Raw genomic sequence first — 18,950 nt, forward strand, 5'->3', positions numbered from 1 at the left:
AAAATCGTGATGTAAAACATCCCCCTTATAAAAAAAAGAAAAAATCAAAGGCTGACAGTGTTCCAGGCTTTAAAAATGAGATATGAGTCGTAGTAATCCGACATGAGGGACAGGTAAACTACCAAACCGTGCCAGTGTAAGTCTGGCTGATGCCGAATGGAGTTTTCTTTTAATTCCAACACTAGAGGGCAGTATTTCCACGGTTTACGCATGGTTACACAGCAGGCCTCATTACTGTCCTACCGAGAGATCAAGAGAGCACAGACGTCGCTCCAGGCACTTTGGGTATGGAACAGATTCAAAGAACACACACTAATGACTCAGTAGATCTATCTCAAAATCAGAACAGTTAAAATACATTCACCGACTTCCCAGCTGAGAGTACAAGCGGCGTGAATTCAAACCGTGAGGGCTCCGCGACTCTCTTAGACAAACTGAATGAAATATGCGCCATGGGGAGAGTGTCAAGTTCATAGCTGCCACACAGGACCTGCTTTTTAAATTCCCCCCCCCCACAGTAATACATACTTACGGCTCTACTATATCACCATATATGTCACTACTATATGTCATTACACTGTGGCCCTCAAATCCAGACATACAGCTTCATTTTATCCCTACAAAACATTACATACTGGCACTGGAGAGTGTAAAAGTCTTTCCAGGTAAGGATTAAAGGGCTGAAAATTTTGGCAAGACTTGTGGCAGTCAGTAGGCATGTTTAAATAGTCCTGATCTCTTCCGATATGAGGTTAAAAAAAAAAAAAAGAAAGAAAGAAAAGATCTAGAAAGATCTTTCCAGGCTGCGCTGAAATCAGTGTAAAAAACACTGAGCTTCTTCCGTCTCCTCAAAACAGCTCCAGGTCCTCGATCGGAGGGGGTTCTGGGATCGGGCTGTAGCCGGCGGGAGGGTAGGGACACACCGCCAGGTCGTAAAGCTGAGGCCCGGGAACGTCGGCGTCGGAGCGGATCGGGTTTGGAGTCGGCGGTGCCTGCGCGTACAAGTCTACTTTGTTTTCGCCGACGTCGTCCCCGCCCCCCTGCCGAGGGACACACCCCGCGTGGGAGTTAAATAACACGTCCTCGTAATACTCCCCCCCCAGTCCGTAACGCGCCTCGTGGGCCTGCGTCTCCGCTCGAGTGACGTGGGAACCGCCACCAAGGAACTTTGCAAACCTGGATAAGAAAGCACGAAAAAGAGACCATCATGAGTGAAAGTATCGTTTATTAATAATAATAATAATAATAATAATAATAATAATAAAAACAGGTCTATGCCTAGACGTCTGAGACAGCTAATGTACAAACACACTGTAAATGCATAACCTGGGGACAAGCCCAGTGAGGGGAAGTAGATCTCACTGTCACTTCACAGTCAGTATCAAAATACAGGCAGGCAGAGACTTTGCACATCAATGCTCTGTCTTCCAAATCTTTTCACAGTTCCGTGGAAAGCACTGCACAAACTTTATACTGACGTGCCTGTAATTCAACTTGTTCGCAATAAAACGGGGGTGGGGGGGGTGGGGGGGGTTACGCTTTGCAAGCAGCGGATGCATCTAGCTGTCTGAAATCACAGTTCACACAGTTCAGATTCACAGATTTACATTCATAGTCCAACACAGCTCCTGTGGTGTTTTACCTCTGTGGCTTGCTTAGCTTCAGCACCGTGTCCCAGGCCGGGAAGCCAGGCTTGCTGCAGTACTCCCTTAACTCCTCCAGAGAGGCTTTGGTATGAATCTCCCCCTGCTCCCTGTACTCCTCCTCTGTCAGGAGACGTACTTTGGGACTCCTCCGATGGAACAGGGCCAAAAAGGAGCGGAGCATCCAAACAATTTGTCTTGGGGGGGGGGGAAAGCAAACAAAATCAAAGCAAAAGCTAACATTTCAAGCGGTGTGTGGAGTACAGTGGAAAAAAACATTGTTCTTAATGCTCATTTTACTTTAGCCTATGGGTTACATGTATAGTTCTATTAGCCATTACACAGGGAAAAAAAAACAAAAAGACTGCCAAAACAATTCAGACAATGAAACTTTCTTTTCTTTTCAGGCATCACAACTGTCTTGTTTTTCTTGTCCTGCTGCGTCATCATTTTTAGTACCTGCGTGTCCACTGGAGGAATGCCCAGAGCAAGGGCAGGACGTTACAGGCCAGCAGAAGGCCCAGGCTGGTGTAGGCGGCAGGGCTGTAGGTGATGCCATAAAACAGCAGCACCATGGCTCCAGCCTGCATACAGCACGTCATCAGGGTCAGAGTACGCTCGCTCCTGATTGGCCCGTGCTTATAGCACACAGCAAAACTAACGAAACCTGCTGCCAGCACGTAGCCTGTGGAAGAGTGGAAGGTTCATTTATTTATTTGTTTGTTTGTTTATTACTAACACAGTCACTTCCACTGCTCCATTGTAACGGTCGTAAAAAATGCAAATTCACCCGTAACTTAAGGCTCTACCCTCGTATTGCTTCATCTCAGCAATTCACATGTTGAGAGTGACTTACAGTTAGAATACAAGAGAAATCTCTTAAAAACCCTCCTTTTCTGTGAAACCTTTACCTCCACAAGCCACTAAATCATCCCTCTATGCTTGATCCCTACCTACTATCCCGATGACTCTATCCTCTCATGCACTGCTTATCATTTTATGATGTGAACCACAAGGCACTTCTGCATGTACTGACCTATGAGCACTGACTCTTTTTTTACCATGGAGATCAATCAAGCACTTAATTGCTATACTTGGCATGTGACAGTTGACATCACCGGGGCTCTCTGACCCACTTGCAGCTCGCTCTGTTATTTTCCGTTAACTGACTCGCGTATGTATCTAGCCTGATAATGATCTTAGCGGTGGCACTTGTGCAACAATCAGCTCCTCAAGAGCTACTTGCTTGGTTTTGTACTCTGCCCGTATTGGACGTCACTTTGGACAAAAGCGTCCGCAAGATGAGTAACTCTAAACGTTAAGCGCGTGTTCTCAGGGCAAGCCTGAGGTGAAACACCTCGTCTCAACGCTCAGGGGTGAGGGGACAGTCGTGCTGGGAAATGAAACCCGCAGCCGGACAGTTGCACGGCTGTTTCCTTTACCGCGGTAACCGCTCAACGGAGGCCGCGCAGAAGTCGCCGCTCGAGATGTTTCTGTGACACATCACGCGGTATTTTATGACCACGTTCACCGCGCTGTTTTTATAGCTGGAGATCACATTTTGACTGTAAACACCAGCTACACTACATTTTCATTTCTGCAGTAGAAGCTTGACACCCCCCCCCCCCCCCCCCCCCCCCCCCCAACACCCACACACACACACACACACACGCCCCAAAAAACCAAAGGGAAGGGAAAAGGAGGGGAAATTAGTACGTAAAATGGTGAGCATGTGTATTTATGCATGAGCGAAACACTCATACACAATCCTCTCTAAGGCCTTTTTGTTTTAAGCATAGAAATCAATGATTCAGTAGCATTGCTCTCTCTCCTTTAATCCTAATGTGCCTGTAGTTCTGGCATTTCCATATCGATGTGAGCTCTGTGAGTGCTTTAAAAAAAGAAGGAAAATTGATTTGACGGAGAGAAGAGTCTATTGAGTCTACCGTCAAGAGCTCAGTCACTTCACCAACCTAAACACTCGTGACCTCTCCTGACCTTTCTCACTCAATCCACAGCACGCGGCACAAAGGGTTAATGTTAAGGAGCTGAAGAGTCTATTGCCATGAGATGCTGGCTTGTTACGTGTTTATTCAGTACAGTATAATGATACAGTGCAGGGCAGATTACACTGGTCTGACTCAGGTTTTAAAGAGTCTTTGAATGAATGATAGTGGGTAAGGGACTGGAAGGTTCCAGTCAGAATGTGAATCAGTAGGGAAATGTGTATCATTCGTTTAATTCAGGCATAAAGACCCATGTATCTAAAACAGTGTGACTTAAAAAAAATAATACTTGTTTTCTTTGAAATCAAATTAAAACGACCATGATACTTACATGTTTCGGTTATACCTTGATGATAAAAAAAAAATTAAATAAATAAATTAAAAAAGGAAGGACAAAATTGGAAAAAGGCAACTTACCTAGCAGCTCTCTCCAGTGCAGCGTCATAACTTCATCCCACTCCGTCAGCACTTTCTGGATTCCCAGGTAGGAGAGACTGGAGCTTGCGCCGAATAACATGAGGAAAATGCCCCGCTGTGGGAGAAACACAGTGAGGGAGGGGTGACTCCGACTGCCCTCCCCGGATACAGACCACCTCATACCACATCCTCCTGCTCTGTGAATACTGGATAAACATGCTCTGACTTGACTGTCAGGTCCAACAAACCTGGCAGATCACTGCCCCATATCGGCTCTTTTGATTACCCTCACTGATCACGACCGCAAACAAAGTGACGACATGGTCACCTACCCAGGCGCCTTCAGGCTGTTTCTGTAAGTTTAAATGCCTGTTTCTGTAAGCTTAAATGCCTGTTTCTGTAAGCTTAAATACCTGAAAGTCTCCATCCTCCCTCAATCTTTCATTATCTTAGCTTTTCTTTGTGAAAGCAATGAAATGCTGATACTCGAAAATTAACACAACTGTAATCGCCCCTGAGGAAAATGCTTGCATCCAACAGGTAAAAACGTGAAAATTACATTTGCCAATAAAAATGGATGCAAACGCCTATCAAAAAGCTGAGAGTACCAGAAGAGCACAATCTTGATAACAAGAACCTCAAATATACAAAAAAAAAAACACTCACACACACACAAAAAATTGTACGTGCTACGAGCATTACACACACACACACACACACACTTACATATATATATACACACACACACACACACTTACATATATATGTGTGTGTGTGTGTGTGTGTGTGTGTGTGTGTGTATATAATGCTCGTAGCACATACAATTTTTCAGTTTTGGCATTACCCACCTTTGGTATAAAGTTTTTCAGGAGGAAAAGCAGAACAAACAAGATGGAGAGTATTCCTAGTGAAATCCCAGATGTGTAAAAAAACAAACGACTCCTAAAACAAAACCGGAGAAGCACAAATGAGAGGTTTCCGTATGGAGGCAGTGAAGCGTGTCTTATCCAGATGGGAAAAAAAGTGATACAGTGTAAACAAAGTCCGCGTGCAGCCGGCCACTTGACAGAGTCATATATGGAATAAAAAAACCTAATGTACGCATCTCTCCAAAATCTCAGTTTCTAGTTTTGCATTCAAAACGAAACATACCTGCATATAACTCCAGCAAAGAAGAACAGGAGGAGCCCACTCAAAAACAGCGCAAAACGAATCCGATTCAACCCTGAAAATGACGATGAACGTTAATGACGATTAACAAATTACCTTTAACCTAATTCTAATTGTTCTGAAGTCAAGCGGAGAACAACTCAGGATAATGTCGGTGGCTGCTCACTTTTGGCGGAGACTTCTAAAGTGTATTCACATTTGGATTTGGGACACTTCACCATGAAGCAAACATCCTCTTCCACCAGAGGAATCTCCAAGGTCTTTTCCTTCTGGATGGTCGCAGGCCAGTAATGTTCAACCAGGCATTTGGTAAGTGTGAACAGATTGTCAGGATTATGGCAATTCGTCGTTTCCATCGGGTAAACAACAACTACATCCTCATCACCGGTCACACGAACCTAGAGGCACAGTCAAATATGATGTGTAATTTTAAAGATTTGAATCTGTAAACACTACACTTCAATCACTTCACCTCAAGCAAACGCGCTTGGTCTGACAATGATGTCACATGCAAAGTGCGTAATAAGGGTAAATTCTGTGAGGGCCTTGTGTTGGGATCAAAAGTAAACTTTTGCCAAGTGTTAGTTATTAAAGACCTATGAGAAGCGACAAAGTAGCCGGGGGGGGGCTTAGGCACTGTGGATTTGGCCCCCCGCCTGGAATTCAGGTGTGATAACACTAATCGTTTAATTAGCATCCAGTGATAGGGGAAATTTTAGTCCCAGTTATGATTCAGGCAGCGGAATAGGGGTACCTTGGGACTCCTGCTTTCATTATATTCAAATTCATTAACGGTGATCGATTTTTGAGAAAGCATGTTTCACGTGGGGCAACCAAGCTGCACCGCATCAGCAATAGGCGAGCGATTAATAGAACTGTTTAAGTTACCTGGAATGTCGACCATATGTCTTTCCATTTGATCACTGTGCTGAAACAGAAGCATCGGCTGCCATAATGCGTGGAGTCGTGTTCGCCTTTTACATAAGTACAATCTGTTGAACACAGCAATGCAAGGTGTGAAATTATGCCACATCTAGCAATTAGCTAATTTTGCCATGTAATAACAGTACTGAGGTAGCTTTGGATAGCAAGCAAGAGTTCCTTGCTAATCCTAGCATTAAATGATTTCATTTTCCTTGTTAGGTGAGCTAACCTAGCTGTGATATATGGTGATACCCTGTTAGCGTCACATCCCAGAGAATATGCAGATTTATAGGTATGCACAAATTATCTGCTTTGAGTGTCTATTATTAACCAGCTAACCAAGAGAAACTGTCAGTGAGAGTAGCAATTAAATTGTAGTTAGCAGTTAACAGCTAGCTAGCTAAACGGTATGATAAGTTACCTGCGTATGAATAACCTTTATTTCCTTCTGCGTGTGGAGTGAAAAGAAATACAAAACCCAAGATGGGTAGAATAATCATTGCGCTAGTCATACTAGCTTTTCAATAATAGTTTATGTAGCTTAGCTGTTTATATCTAGGGTCGCAAAATGTTAGCCAAGTAAGTGAGATTAGCTAGCATGCTATGCTAGAATAGCATTTTGTAAAGAGATATCTTAGGATACTTTCAAATTCGAAGCGCTGTCCGCGGCTAGACCTAAATAAGCGATTCGGAGTGCCGCTGCCGTTCAGTGGTGAAGACCATTAAAGGTTCATACTCCTCTACTTGTCAGGCCTGGATCAAGTGACGTAACTCAGATTTACCCTAACCTGAGGTTCCTTTGAAAATAAACAACTGAACCGTGAGTTCGACCATGCTGCTGTTGTGTTTGAGAATAGGATCAGTAAAGATGCTGTTGTATTTGTGAATTTCATTGTTGAAATTCACGGCTTTCAAAGATAGCAATTACCATCTCCCCCAAAGGCCCAGTAAAGAAAAAAAGGAAGCAGCGTTGATTGAGTATTAATAATTGACAGAAATGTCTCACAGTCTATAACAAGTTGCACCAAGCATGTAAAGTCTTTCAGTCTTTACCAAAGAGTATTCAAAGAGCTTAACCTTTGAGTGTGTGTGTGTGTGTGTGTGTGTGTGTGTGTGTGTGTGTGTGTGTGTGTGAAAAGCGTAAGAATCCCATGTTAAAAGACACACGATGAAAGAACACTCAAAGCTCTTTATCAGCATCTGATAGTTGATCAATGCTCTATTTTCTTCTGTGTAGGAGCAAGCAGCAGAACAAAAACCGGGTCTGGATAAAAAAAAGCCTTTGTTGTCAGCACTGTGTGCTGACCTCATCACTGAAACACTGATGCGTATCTGTGAACCGGTCTCCATCAGAAACATGCTTGAGACAGAGCACAAGCCGAGGGGAAAATGTAAAAACAAAACTCAGAGGAGGGCAGATGAAAATGTCATCACTGTGCCTTCTCAGCTCTTTGAAATGAAAGGGGGATTTTTGTGGTGGGTGTAAGCACAGCAGGCAGCAGCTTTCTCATTTCTCTAGGATGTTGAGACGACGCCGGCTTTTCCTGACAGGCACACCCACGCTAGACTGTGGGTCTACTGTCACATTTGCGAGCGCACAGTCAGCCTCTGAGCAACTTTAGATGCTGCTGTTTATTTTTAAAAGATTCAGGTCTTCATTCCCTTATTATACCATTTTTCTCAAGTAAACACTCATTCCCTGACTGCTTCTCTGAACGATTGCCTCTTTTTTTTTTTTCTTTACTTCTCAAGCACGTTTGGGATATTGCACCACAGTGGCTCGTGATGTGCCTGGCAGGAACTTGTCGGGAGCTGATCTGGTCAAGTACATTTAATTAGGTCATATGGTGAAGCATTTAAAGTTATCCACATGTTCAGCGAGTGTAGCTTTTTTGATTGGCATTTAGGGGCTGTTGCTGATAACGTTTATGTCAGTGGAATTTCACATTGGCTTATACTAGGTGCAACACGGACAATTTTTGTTGTGTCTGTGGGTATTTTGTGTTGCTGTGAAGCAGTAGACAGTAGCATAGTGTGAACTGATCTATGTCAAAAAGGAAAGTGATTTGGGACAAAAAAGAAAAAAAACTTGACAGTTGAAGTGAGGCGTTGTGGGTTTTTTTTTTTTCCCTTTAACGTTCAAAAAGTCCCATTGGGTTTAAAGTGACAGGTTTTTTTTTTGTTGTTGTTGTGTGTTAACGAGAGCTATCACCTGACGACACAGTTTGCTGCAACTGGAACTGATTGCTGTGCATTGAGATCTTAATTTAACGCAGATGAAACAGTCATTAATTCACAGGAGTCTCCTTTTGCATGTGCTCTTAGTGTGATTTGATCTGTTAGAGGTGAATACTGATCAACATTATATCAGTTGTATTTTGACAACAGCAATACCCTTTCTTTTTTTTTTCTGCAAGAGATAAGTAACAAACAAACTGGACCAGACTCATAACTAAAATGGAATAGTCAATGCAATGGCAGATGCCTCTCTGAAGAAGAGAGGGAGTTTGTTGTGATCAGTGCTGTGAAATCTGACACCCACAGAGCAGGGCCTAGTGTTGGCGATCCAAAGCCCATCCTACACCTATTGTATCTTCCGAGTCCTGAGGGGAGGCAAGGCTCCAGGGGCTCAGGGAAGGAATTCAGTGATCTGCAGCAGGGTGGGAGGGGGCCCGATCTACGGGCGGCTGAAACGTTTCAAACCCCCCCCCCACCCCCCCAAAGCAAACCCCACCATCCCGGGTCAGCGTTCCAGAGAAACACGCATGTCTGCTCTTCAGTCCTTCTTCACGACGAGATGGCAAACAAAGTATTCTCTCAAACCCTCAACATGAACACAGAGGTTGTTTTTCATGGTGGTTGAAATACTGTTTTTTTGTTTTTTTGTTTTTTTTTTACTGTCGGAGTTTCCGAGGGAAAGTAAAGCTGTTACTGCTGCTGGGAGAGGCTGCTGATTGACACAAGCAGTGAGCTGAAAATTCTACCCAGGCAGAGTGTTTTGGTGGGTAGGCGGATGAGTGGGGGGGGGACCAGTCCTCAGCAGAGCTTGGTTTTAATTGCCGTCTGGTAAACATCAAACACAAAGAGCCCCGATTCTGCACCAAGATACGGATTCTTTTTTTGGGGGGGGGGAATCAAAACTTAACACCGTATGGTAAACATGTCGAGAATTTTCGTTTTCACCCTGCAAGGTCATAATAAAGACAGCTTCTTCTTAGTTTTCTCGTGGGCACTTTCACTGAAACGATACCTTTGATAGTTGTTTTTTAACACAGCACGTTTGCTGGGAAAATGCAGATAAGCAGAAGATGTTCCAATTTATGAAACTCTGAATACAGGCATAGTGCAATATTTATGCAGTAAATAAACCCTTTTTTCTCAATTCTGAGAGCCAAGCTGACAGTTCAAAGAGATTCAGTGCTTTTCCTCCTTTTTCTGTGAATGCGAGACAGGATGTGGTTGTTGGATTGCGACCTTTTTTGCCCGATACAGTTTAAAATTCATGCACGGAATGAAAATGACCTAAAATCAAATAACCGCAGCGTCCGTTCCTGCCTTCTAATGATTTCTCACACTGACAGGGTCAGAGAAGGTGGACAGGCATCAGAGGTGGCTACATTTTGATTAATCCCTTCCATAAAGTTGTTTTCTCACTCTGCGTGCGTGTGTGTGTGTGTGTGTGTGTGTTTGTTGATTGACAGGACCATTCCTCATTAAGCTCGCCGTGCAGGAGAAGGCAAGTGGGTGGTAATCAGGGTCTGCTAGTGGTGGGAGACCCGCCCACGCGCTCTGCTCCACCAGGGGCCTGGAGATGTGATTATAGCTCATTAACGTGGTGTGTGTGCAGGAGGTGGGAGGGACACTGGTCATTATAGCGTGCAGATGTAGGCGGTGCCCTGAAACACACAGGAAGTCGTGGGTAGCGAGCACGCCTCAACTGCAACCCATAGGTCCTTCATGAAGAACGCTGGATACAGAGTTAGACGCTGGGGAACTGGCAGCACATAATTACATTGTCTCGCACCAGACAAAAGTGGCTTCGCTTCAGCTCAGTGCCACCGTACCTTCAACAGGGTTGTCTCACGGTTTGTGCTCCAAACTTGGGCAACGAGACCATGCTGGTTTTAAACAGTATGGATCTACATGTTGAAAGTCTCTTTTTATTGTAGTTCGTTTCATTTTATCGCATGCGTTTGTTGAACAGACAAGCGTCCAGAATGACTGCGCAAAAGTGCCAGGTTCCTTCAAGCACAGATTTTCATGTATAAGCAAATGTCAGTCGGTTCAGTATTTATGCCAAACTAATAGAACACTGAGCTGGGTTTGGAGCAGCTCAGTTCTAATATCACTACAAATAGAGTGAAGCGACTGCCCGTGAATACCTGGAAATGACAGATTAATATTTTAATAGGAAGGGATTTGCCGAGAGGCCGTTCCATAGGTTTAATTAAAGTTGTTCTACCACACAAATCAGTTCTCGTCCAGATACGTCAGGTGTGAAAGAACACTCGGGTATTGGAGTTTTTGGTGGAGCACTCTGCTGGTTTACGGTCTACAGACGATTTAGCGGCCTTTGGCTGCTTACGCGGCACCGCTGAGCCGTCTTAGAGAGCAAAAGCCACTTTGATGTGTCACATGCGTTGCCCAAAGCCCCGGGAGCACTGAACACAAGCCTGTGCGATTACATTCCCCAATCTCCGTAGCAAATAAGGGAATTAGGGTGAAATTTAATCAGCCATTGCCTTCCATCGGATCGTCTGCCATCCAGGCTCCTGTGAAAACGCCATGGAGTCATGCAAATAAAGCTCAGTCTGACTTGTTTGTTTGTTGTTGTTGTTGTTTTTTTTTAAATCCATTTGGTCGATTGCTGTTTGTTTGTCTGTTAAGCCCTGAATTGCTCGACAGCTGTGCATTATTGCAGTGATTTTGGCTCCATCACAGGCGTCGAGCTGAAGACTGAGCAGAAGAAATATTCATGGAGACAGAAGCTAACAGCAAACTGTCTTTGTTCTCTCTGTTTATCAACATTGAACCGGATCCACGGCTGTGCGCTGTGTTAAATGTCGTAACGGGTGGTGCTGTTAATATAAGAACATTTGGGCTTGTGAATGTCTCTGATTTTTGACATGGTCATGTTTACAGGAGGTTCCAGACGTGTGGTTTCTTTTATTACCACGCGTGTATTTTTTATCCAATGAAGCGCAAGCTGGTAAGGCTAACAAGCCAGTGGAACGTAGTGGTTTTCTTTCAGTCTGATATGCCAATTTTCTTTGGTCAGGACAGTAAAAGGGAAAATATGACATTGTTATAGTGAAGAATACATGTCTCAATGCATCCTACTGCATGTACAATGCATCTTAAGTTTAACTATGGTTCAGCCTTTGTTACTGAGTGGCCACTCCATATGCATCACTAATCTCACACAAACAACCATCCCAGCCACAGATGAGTTGAGGAGATAGAACTTGTACTCTAAGAATATCGCTGTACTTTTGCTTAGGTCAAACTGACATACTGGGGTTTTTTTTTTTTTCTTTCCTGAATTTGGTGCCTTGTCATTTTTTGCGTATGTGGCAGGTGAGTCATTCCTGACAGATCTGAGCGAGAGAATAGAATATACCAGAAGAGAATATAACCAGAGACTTTTGCTTACATTTAGAGGAATAATCAGCTCTGGCTTTACCATGACAACATTGTCCTTTACAGTTTGCTTTTAAATGCTGCAGAGATGAGTTATTGATCCGAAAGACCTGTCACAGCCTGTGTGAACATTCAGTCCTGTGCAAAGTATTCACTCACCATTCTGGGCTCATTTATTAAAAGTTGGAAAGGGCAAAGCATGTCTGTATTAAGTGACGTCGATTGACCTTCATTGTTAAAACAGGAGCCAAATATGTCTGATTGTGTTTGTGTTTCATCACTGTGTGACGTCCAGATGAAACATTGTGTTATTAAGTATATTGAGTAACTTGCTTTGGCTAAGATGGAGACTTGTATTGTGTAATGTGGAGCATCCTGTAGTTGACCTTTAAAACCCTTCACCGTCTTTCTCCAATTTACAACAATTCACTTTAAAGAGTCTGGAATTTATCTGTGCACTGGCCAAGTCAAAATATCCGTCAGGAATGTCAATGTGACGGTAAGACTCGGGTTTTAAACGGATTTAAATCTCTGTTAGTTTGCAGTATTGAGAAATACAACAGCTGGATCGCCGTTATTTTAAGAAAATCTTCCGAGACAGACCTGACCAGTATCACTCACCTCCGGTCCTGTGACATTCAGCATGTCATTTCTTCAGTAGCACGTGGCTCAGAGATTGTTTTTTTTTTTTAATCCTCAGACTTGAGAGTGATCGAAAAGACCCCCTCTTTCACGCTTAGAGCTGACATTAATTAATCATCAACTCGATTTCTTTAATACATCCATTCTTGGACCTCATAGAAAAGAAATCTGAGCCATGGATTGGGTCCCACTTATTTGCGTTTAAGCGATTAAACAAGTGAACGATATACATTTATACACACTCCCTGACTACACCAGGGTCATTGGCCCTGTGACAGAGACACAGGGACATTGGGACAAGGGATGTGTTCATGTACACACACACACATACACACACCTACACTCAGACACACACACATACACACACCTACACTCAGACACAGCAGTAAACATTTACACGTTCATGCACAGGAAATTTTTGTCCTGTTTATTTCTAGAACCTTCATTTGCAGGAAGTGTCACTGAAAAAAATCCACCCAGCTTTTGTAGGAGGTAATTTTGGACTTTACGACCTTATAACTTCGATCATTTCTTCAGTGCGTGTTAATCACTAACCACTCTAAACAAGCTCATATGTCTTTTATATACGCTGACCGTCAGATGGACATGTATCGGGTTACATATCTAAAGAAGTAAGATGTCAGTAAAACACTATGTAAAACCCTGTTCCAGTTAACATACAGGAATTGGAGTATTTTAAAGGAACAAATACTCAGATTTGCTTGTGAAGATGTCAATCTCAGGCTTAGATAAAATTAATTATTCTCTCTTTTTCATTAAGCAATGTATGACCCACAGAAGAGAAAAAAAAAGGAATTGCTAACTCTTGTAACATCTATGGAAAGTCACTGGTGCCAAAGTAAAGGCTGACCTCTAACTTCCACATCGAAGCCATGGGAAAACAAGCTGGGAAAACTGGGCTGATGAAATCGCATCGTTCCAAGTCACAGTCACTATCTTTGGATGCTAAAGACCCCCCGCCCACGTGAAAACACACCCAAGCGCAAGAATCAGCCCACGCTCACAGATACACACACACACACACATGCTCTCACGCAGATACGTTCACACACTTCACCAAACACAGATGTGAGCTGATCACCCACGCGCGCACTCCTAAACATTTATGCACATAAATACACTAATGTGTAAGTACTTACCCACACCCGCGCACACAGATACACACAAAGACACATACGCCCACACTCGGTGAGCTCACAAGCGAGCGCGTTTCCACATATAGCCCGCACATGTCCTATACAGCACAACACCAGCTGTACTTTACTGTCATCGTATAGGACTACCACTCACACACACACAAACCGGCTCAGTCGTCTACGATTTCTGTCTCTGTCTCACTTACGCCCCCCCCCCCCCACACACACACACACATTCTCACACACTCACTCACACACACACCCATATGTACTTTCCACTCTTTCCTCACCCTCTCTGTCTCACCCAAATGTATCAACATTGACACTCTCTCTCTTCCGTCATGCCGTCTCTCTCTCTCTCTCTCTCTCCCTCTCTCTCTCTCTCTCTCTCCCTCTCTCCCTCTCTCTCTCTCTCTCTCATACATAGCACACGCACACCCTGCTGAGAACAAAACCGTGTGTGTGTGTGTGTGTATCTGTGGTGGTGGTGGGGAGGGGGGAGTTTGGCTGGTGAGCCGTGGGTCTGCTGAATAGCAGGGTGTCTCTGGCAGCTGTGTGTGATGGGGAGGCTGGGCCCAGGGCTGCGTGGGCGTCCTCAGCTCCGCCGCACGGACCAACAGGCCCAGACCGGCCTCTGCGGCTTTGCTGCCTCGGTAACTGGGCAGAGTCGCATACACTCACAGACCCAAAATACAACAGGAGCAGAGACAGACAGAGACGCGCTGACTGACGCACTACTCAGGGAAAATTCACCGAGGAAGAGAAGCAGTGTTTCAGACTGCTCTGCTCTGCTCTCAAGCAGGGACTGAGCCTAATGTTGTGCATGTTACTGTGTGGTTTATAAATGCTTTAAAAAGAAATAGCTTGGTATGTCACACCTTGCCTTTTCAGTGAACTCTTGCCTCATTAAACATATTTCATCAAACAATTCCTCTGAGAATGAGATCGGTTTGTTCCAGGTGCCTTCAACACGACACATAATGAGAAAGACCATTTCACACGCAAATTTTTTTTTTTATTTTTAGGGTCAAGACAATAAAGTGATTTAGTAAACAGATAAACAGACAGACAGACAAACAGATCAGGCTTTGACCCAGATTGGATGAGAAAAAGATCAGCCTCTTCTCTGCAGTTGTCGGTGTGTGGGTGGGTGGGTGGGGGCTGGCAGGGTTATTGGGGGGGGGGGGGGGTGGAGAGCAGCCATGGGAAACAGTTATGCCAGGCATACCCAGTCTGACTGAGGAGAGGGGGGGGAGAAAGAGAGAGAGAGCATGAGAGAGAGAAAGAGAGTGTATGAGAGAGAGAGAGCGAGAGAGAGAGCATGAGAGAGAGAAAGAGAGTGTATGAGAGAGAGAGAGAGAGAGAGAGAGAGAGAGAGAACAGGTCAGAGAGAGGGCAACCCAGAGCTCAGGGGAAATGAGAAACAGGCTGTGGGCGTTAGGAGAGTGTGGGGGCTACCTGCTCCTTAGAAACCAGTATGTCATTAAGGTTGGAGTGGATGATACTGACAGCTGCTCCCTGAAAACAAAACAGCCTTCAGAGAGAGAGAGAGAAAGGATGAAATGAAATGAATGAAGTCTGTCACTCATCACAATCGCATATGAGAACTGATTAAGAGGAAATGGCAATTAACACAGCCACAGGTTTATCTGCGTTATGTTTCCTGTCTTTTCTTTCATAGACTAAATTAAATCGCTTTGGTTACCAGTACGTTTTGGCGCAGCTGTATTTACGTTATTCATATGTTAAATGTTTCATCTGCCTGCTGTCTTAAAACAGACATCTTTCTTAGCTTGTTTATGCACTTATGCCTCATGCAGATGCACCAATCAGTTGGTCCTGTCTTGTGTTGTTTTCGGGTGCATTGTGATAATGTGGCGCATGCATTACCACATCACTACAGGTGTATTTGCATTTCAAATAGTGAGATTAGTGTGTGCCCAACGCCCCCCCCCCCCCCCACGCCACCCCCCCAGCCCCTCCTCCCCCTTTCAGTTGGAAGCTCCTCAGGGCTCCTAAGCATTCAGACCACTCCCCACTCACAGGGAGCCAGTTCCAATCACTCAAATCTCACTCCTGCGACTCAACTGCATGCTTTTCACAAAACAGGCATAATCTGCTGTTTGTTTGTGGTGTGCCTGGTGGCTTACACATGAAGACTGCAAGTTTTCAGTTTCAGGACCTCATGACAAGGTAATGTTTTTGTGAGACTGGCATGAGCACTGTTGTAAACGATTTGTCAGTGAACGTAAATAACACCTTACCGCATACGTTCAACAAGTCTGACATCCTCGATGGCAACCGATCTCAGAATCCAACATAAACTTGTTTTGGGAGGATTGCAAAGTTTCAAATGTATGGCACAGGGCCAGTTCACCTTGTGAAATGATTGAAAAATCATGTTTACCTCGTTCCTTGTGGAGATGACTCATAAAATCAAGACAGCGTATGGGCATGATGTTTACTGTGGAACTGTACAGGCTCGGTGGCCGCAGGAAATAAAGAGATAAGTGAAAAAAAGCACAAAGCACACATATAGTCTCATCCAACCCACAGAGACGGCATTGAACCAAGACGGTAGAGTAATAAGTGTGTAAATATATAATGAGCCATTCATATGAAATGCAGCTAGAAAACATGTGAGTGAATGAGAATAGCAGTTTCACCTATTCACAGAATTATTGCTAAACGACAAAACACACATACACACACACACACACATATGAGATATGAGAGAAAGAGAGAGTGTCACACATAAGCACACATACCACAGCATTTCCAAATTTTGTGACAGCCCATCTCTCTGTTTCTAACAGTTATTCTTCAATTAAGTGCCAAGCCCACTGAAGACAATACCTTCTGGTTTTTCTCTCACTGTTACCGGGATGAGAAAAAGAACAAAGCGCCTTGCATCTTGCCTGGGCTGTTAGCGGCTGCTTCTTCTGCTGCTACTGCTGCTGGCCTACTTCCTTAAAATAGCTCCTGATACTGAGGCAGATTCAGAGTTTTTTTAACTGTAACCCCCCCCTCCCCATTCTTCCCCACCAACACTCTGTCTTACTCTCGCTTCTCTCCTCTCTCTCTCTCTGTCTCTCTCTCTCTCTTACTCTCTCTGTCTCTCTCTCTCTCTCTCTCTCCCTCTCTCTCTCTCTCTCTCTCTCCCTCTCTCTTTCTGACCAGTCTGGATGAAATGGAATACACTGATCATGGATATAATTATCATCCTCTACAGAGACTGTAAGCATCCCGAGACATTCTGCATATACTTACAAAAGAAATCAAAAGATTATCATTCGATATTCTCTCCAAGGGAAAATCTTCAGAGTTTGTGCCTACATTTACAATAAGACCCGTTCAATGATTCCTCCAGCAGTTTTTTTTTTCTTTCCTATTTTCATTACAGCACTGCAGTGAAATACCACTTCTTTTTTTTCCTTTGAGAGCAATGCGTTGATATTCACTGAGCACCTGAGATACTATAATATGATCGACGTGCTCTTTGATTTGTGTGTGTCTGTGTATGTGTGTATATATATTTCATATATATATATATAATATATATATATATATATATATACACACATATACACACACACACACAACACGTTATCTGTGCTGGCAGAAGGAGAAGGGAGACCATCCCATGTCTTTTGGCTGTGGAGTGTCTGACGGAGCCTAATTCAGAGATTCTGTTTGGAAAGGCTTAGTGCCAACTGAATCACAGTGTGTGTAGGAGTGTAAATATCCTGAAAGAGGAGACTGTACTGTTAGCATGCGGGACCACAACTCCTCCCTTATTCCTTTATATTCCCTCATTCCTGCCCCACTGCACCTAAACATGCTCATTCCTCCACCAGAAAAAAAAGAGAAGGACACATGAAACTCAGAGTTTCTTCTGTATACGGAGAGGGGGGGGGGTAGGGTTGCGACAGGGAGAGGTTTGTTTCCATTGTGGAACAGGCTTACAGAAAGGCTGACCTTTGGAGTAGTAGGTCTCAAACACACACGTCCTGCCTATAGAAGAAGGACCACACAAGCTAATCACCCAGGACAAGCCTGCACACAATACATCTGACTCAGATCAAAAAAGCCAAATCCTGTTGCAACAAGTCACAGTGCCCTGTGTGCCTGTTATAAGACTGTCCCCGCTGTTCTGGAGTCAGCGTGCTCTCTGAGACACGCACGTCTGTCTGCCTATTCTAACACCACACTGTGAGCTGAACACTGTCAGTCTTCGCTCCGTGGAATCATACAAGAGTCGCACAGGTCCTCCTCTGACTGCCATGATAAAAACCTCGTCTACTATGAGTCTGTTCTCCTGTCATTTTCTTCATCGCGTTCTCTTTGTGTTTCTCACTTTTGCCGTGTTCAAAATATCCATTTGTCCACTCACGCACGCGCTACACAGTGTCGTAAATGTATAGCTGAAATTTTGAACAGCATTATAAAATGGCTGATTTAACTAATTTAGTGTATTTCTGTGCTTTATACAGGGACTTTCTGTTTTTATATTTAAAAATATGAAGTACATTTACGTTGAAAAATAAAGAATAGTACACTATATAGTGGGTGAGTGAACATTTCGCACACGGGGGTTTGTTTTGACAAAACTAATATTGTGACATCATTAACAGTATTAGATGATTGAATACAGCTGTAAACAGTCTGTCCCTGCTATTAATTTGCATAGGTTGTAGGAAGTGGGGGGTTTTTGTTCGTTTGTTTGTCTGTTTGTTTGTTTGTTTGTTTGTTGGTTTAACTTATGTTATAATCAGTGTGTTACCGCTTTTCACGTGTCACATTGGAATATCATGTTTTGACTAGAAAGAAACTGTCATGTCTTTTCAAAAACTTTTCGTTCACTATATATTTTGAAAATATTTTTAAAACATAAAGCTAAATTTAAAGCTAGAACGACTTTAACTGTACACCAGATTAGTTTTATTACAGTCAAGAGAGTTGTTTCGGAGAGTAACCTACCAATAGTTTAAAAAATAGTTTTTTCCCCTTTCTTTCCCCCGAAAATTGTGATAATTCGTCCAGGGGCTGAAAATAAAATATAGTTGTTTTGAAAACGGAGACGAATCGAGGCTGCAAGGTAAATTTGCGAAGTGGAAGGCTGAGTGGGGCACGCGCGTCACAGGAGTAGCTCACAGGTGTACGCAGCTACACCTGGGGGTCACCGAGTATAAGATACATTTCAGTCACCAGTAATGCTTCTTTTGTAATGTGTAATTTCAGAAAGGTCGGCGCGCGTTCTAAATGTCCGTCAAAGTGCGGCAGTGCAGACGCACTGACTCCCCACTGGCTGCGGCCACTGGTGTGATATGATGCTTGGTATTCCATGCAGC

At 43.8% G+C, this 18,950-nt stretch overlaps 1 protein-coding gene across 1 annotated transcript; it reads right to left on the reverse strand.

The window, feature by feature from the left end:
• Positions 1 to 775: 775 nt before the first annotated feature.
• On the reverse strand, positions 776 to 6,660 carry nemp2 (nuclear envelope integral membrane protein 2). Its single transcript, XM_030787629.1, has 9 exons — positions 6,582 to 6,660; positions 6,125 to 6,228; positions 5,403 to 5,634; positions 5,219 to 5,291; positions 4,915 to 5,008; positions 4,067 to 4,181; positions 2,103 to 2,328; positions 1,643 to 1,840; positions 776 to 1,176 (listed from the first exon to the last, which is right to left on the reverse strand). Exons 1-9 carry the CDS (start codon positions 6,658 to 6,660, stop codon positions 849 to 851), a joined length of 1,449 nt encoding a protein of 482 aa, XP_030643489.1. The 3' UTR covers positions 776 to 848.
• Between the last annotated feature and the right edge of the window lie 12,290 nt (positions 6,661 to 18,950).

This window comes from Chanos chanos, chromosome 10 (assembly GCF_902362185.1).
Source record: "Chanos chanos chromosome 10, fChaCha1.1, whole genome shotgun sequence".
NCBI classification, from domain to species: Eukaryota; Metazoa; Chordata; class Actinopteri; order Gonorynchiformes; family Chanidae; genus Chanos; species Chanos chanos.

What these genes read in the sequence shown, in the direction of transcription:
- nemp2 (XM_030787629.1), bottom strand. Translation starts at nt 6,660, where the DNA reads ATGATTATTCTACCCATCTTGGGTTTTGTATTTCTTTTCACTCCACAC. An exon ending in TAAAGGTTATTCATACGCAG is followed by an intron (nt 6,229 to 6,581) that starts GTAACTTATCAT and finishes TGTGTTCAACAG; the next exon opens with ATTGTACTTATGTAAAAGGC. An exon ending in AAGCTAAGCAAGCCACAGAG is followed by an intron (nt 1,177 to 1,642) that starts GTAAAACACCAC and finishes TTTCTTATCCAG; the next exon opens with GTTTGCAAAGTTCCTTGGTG.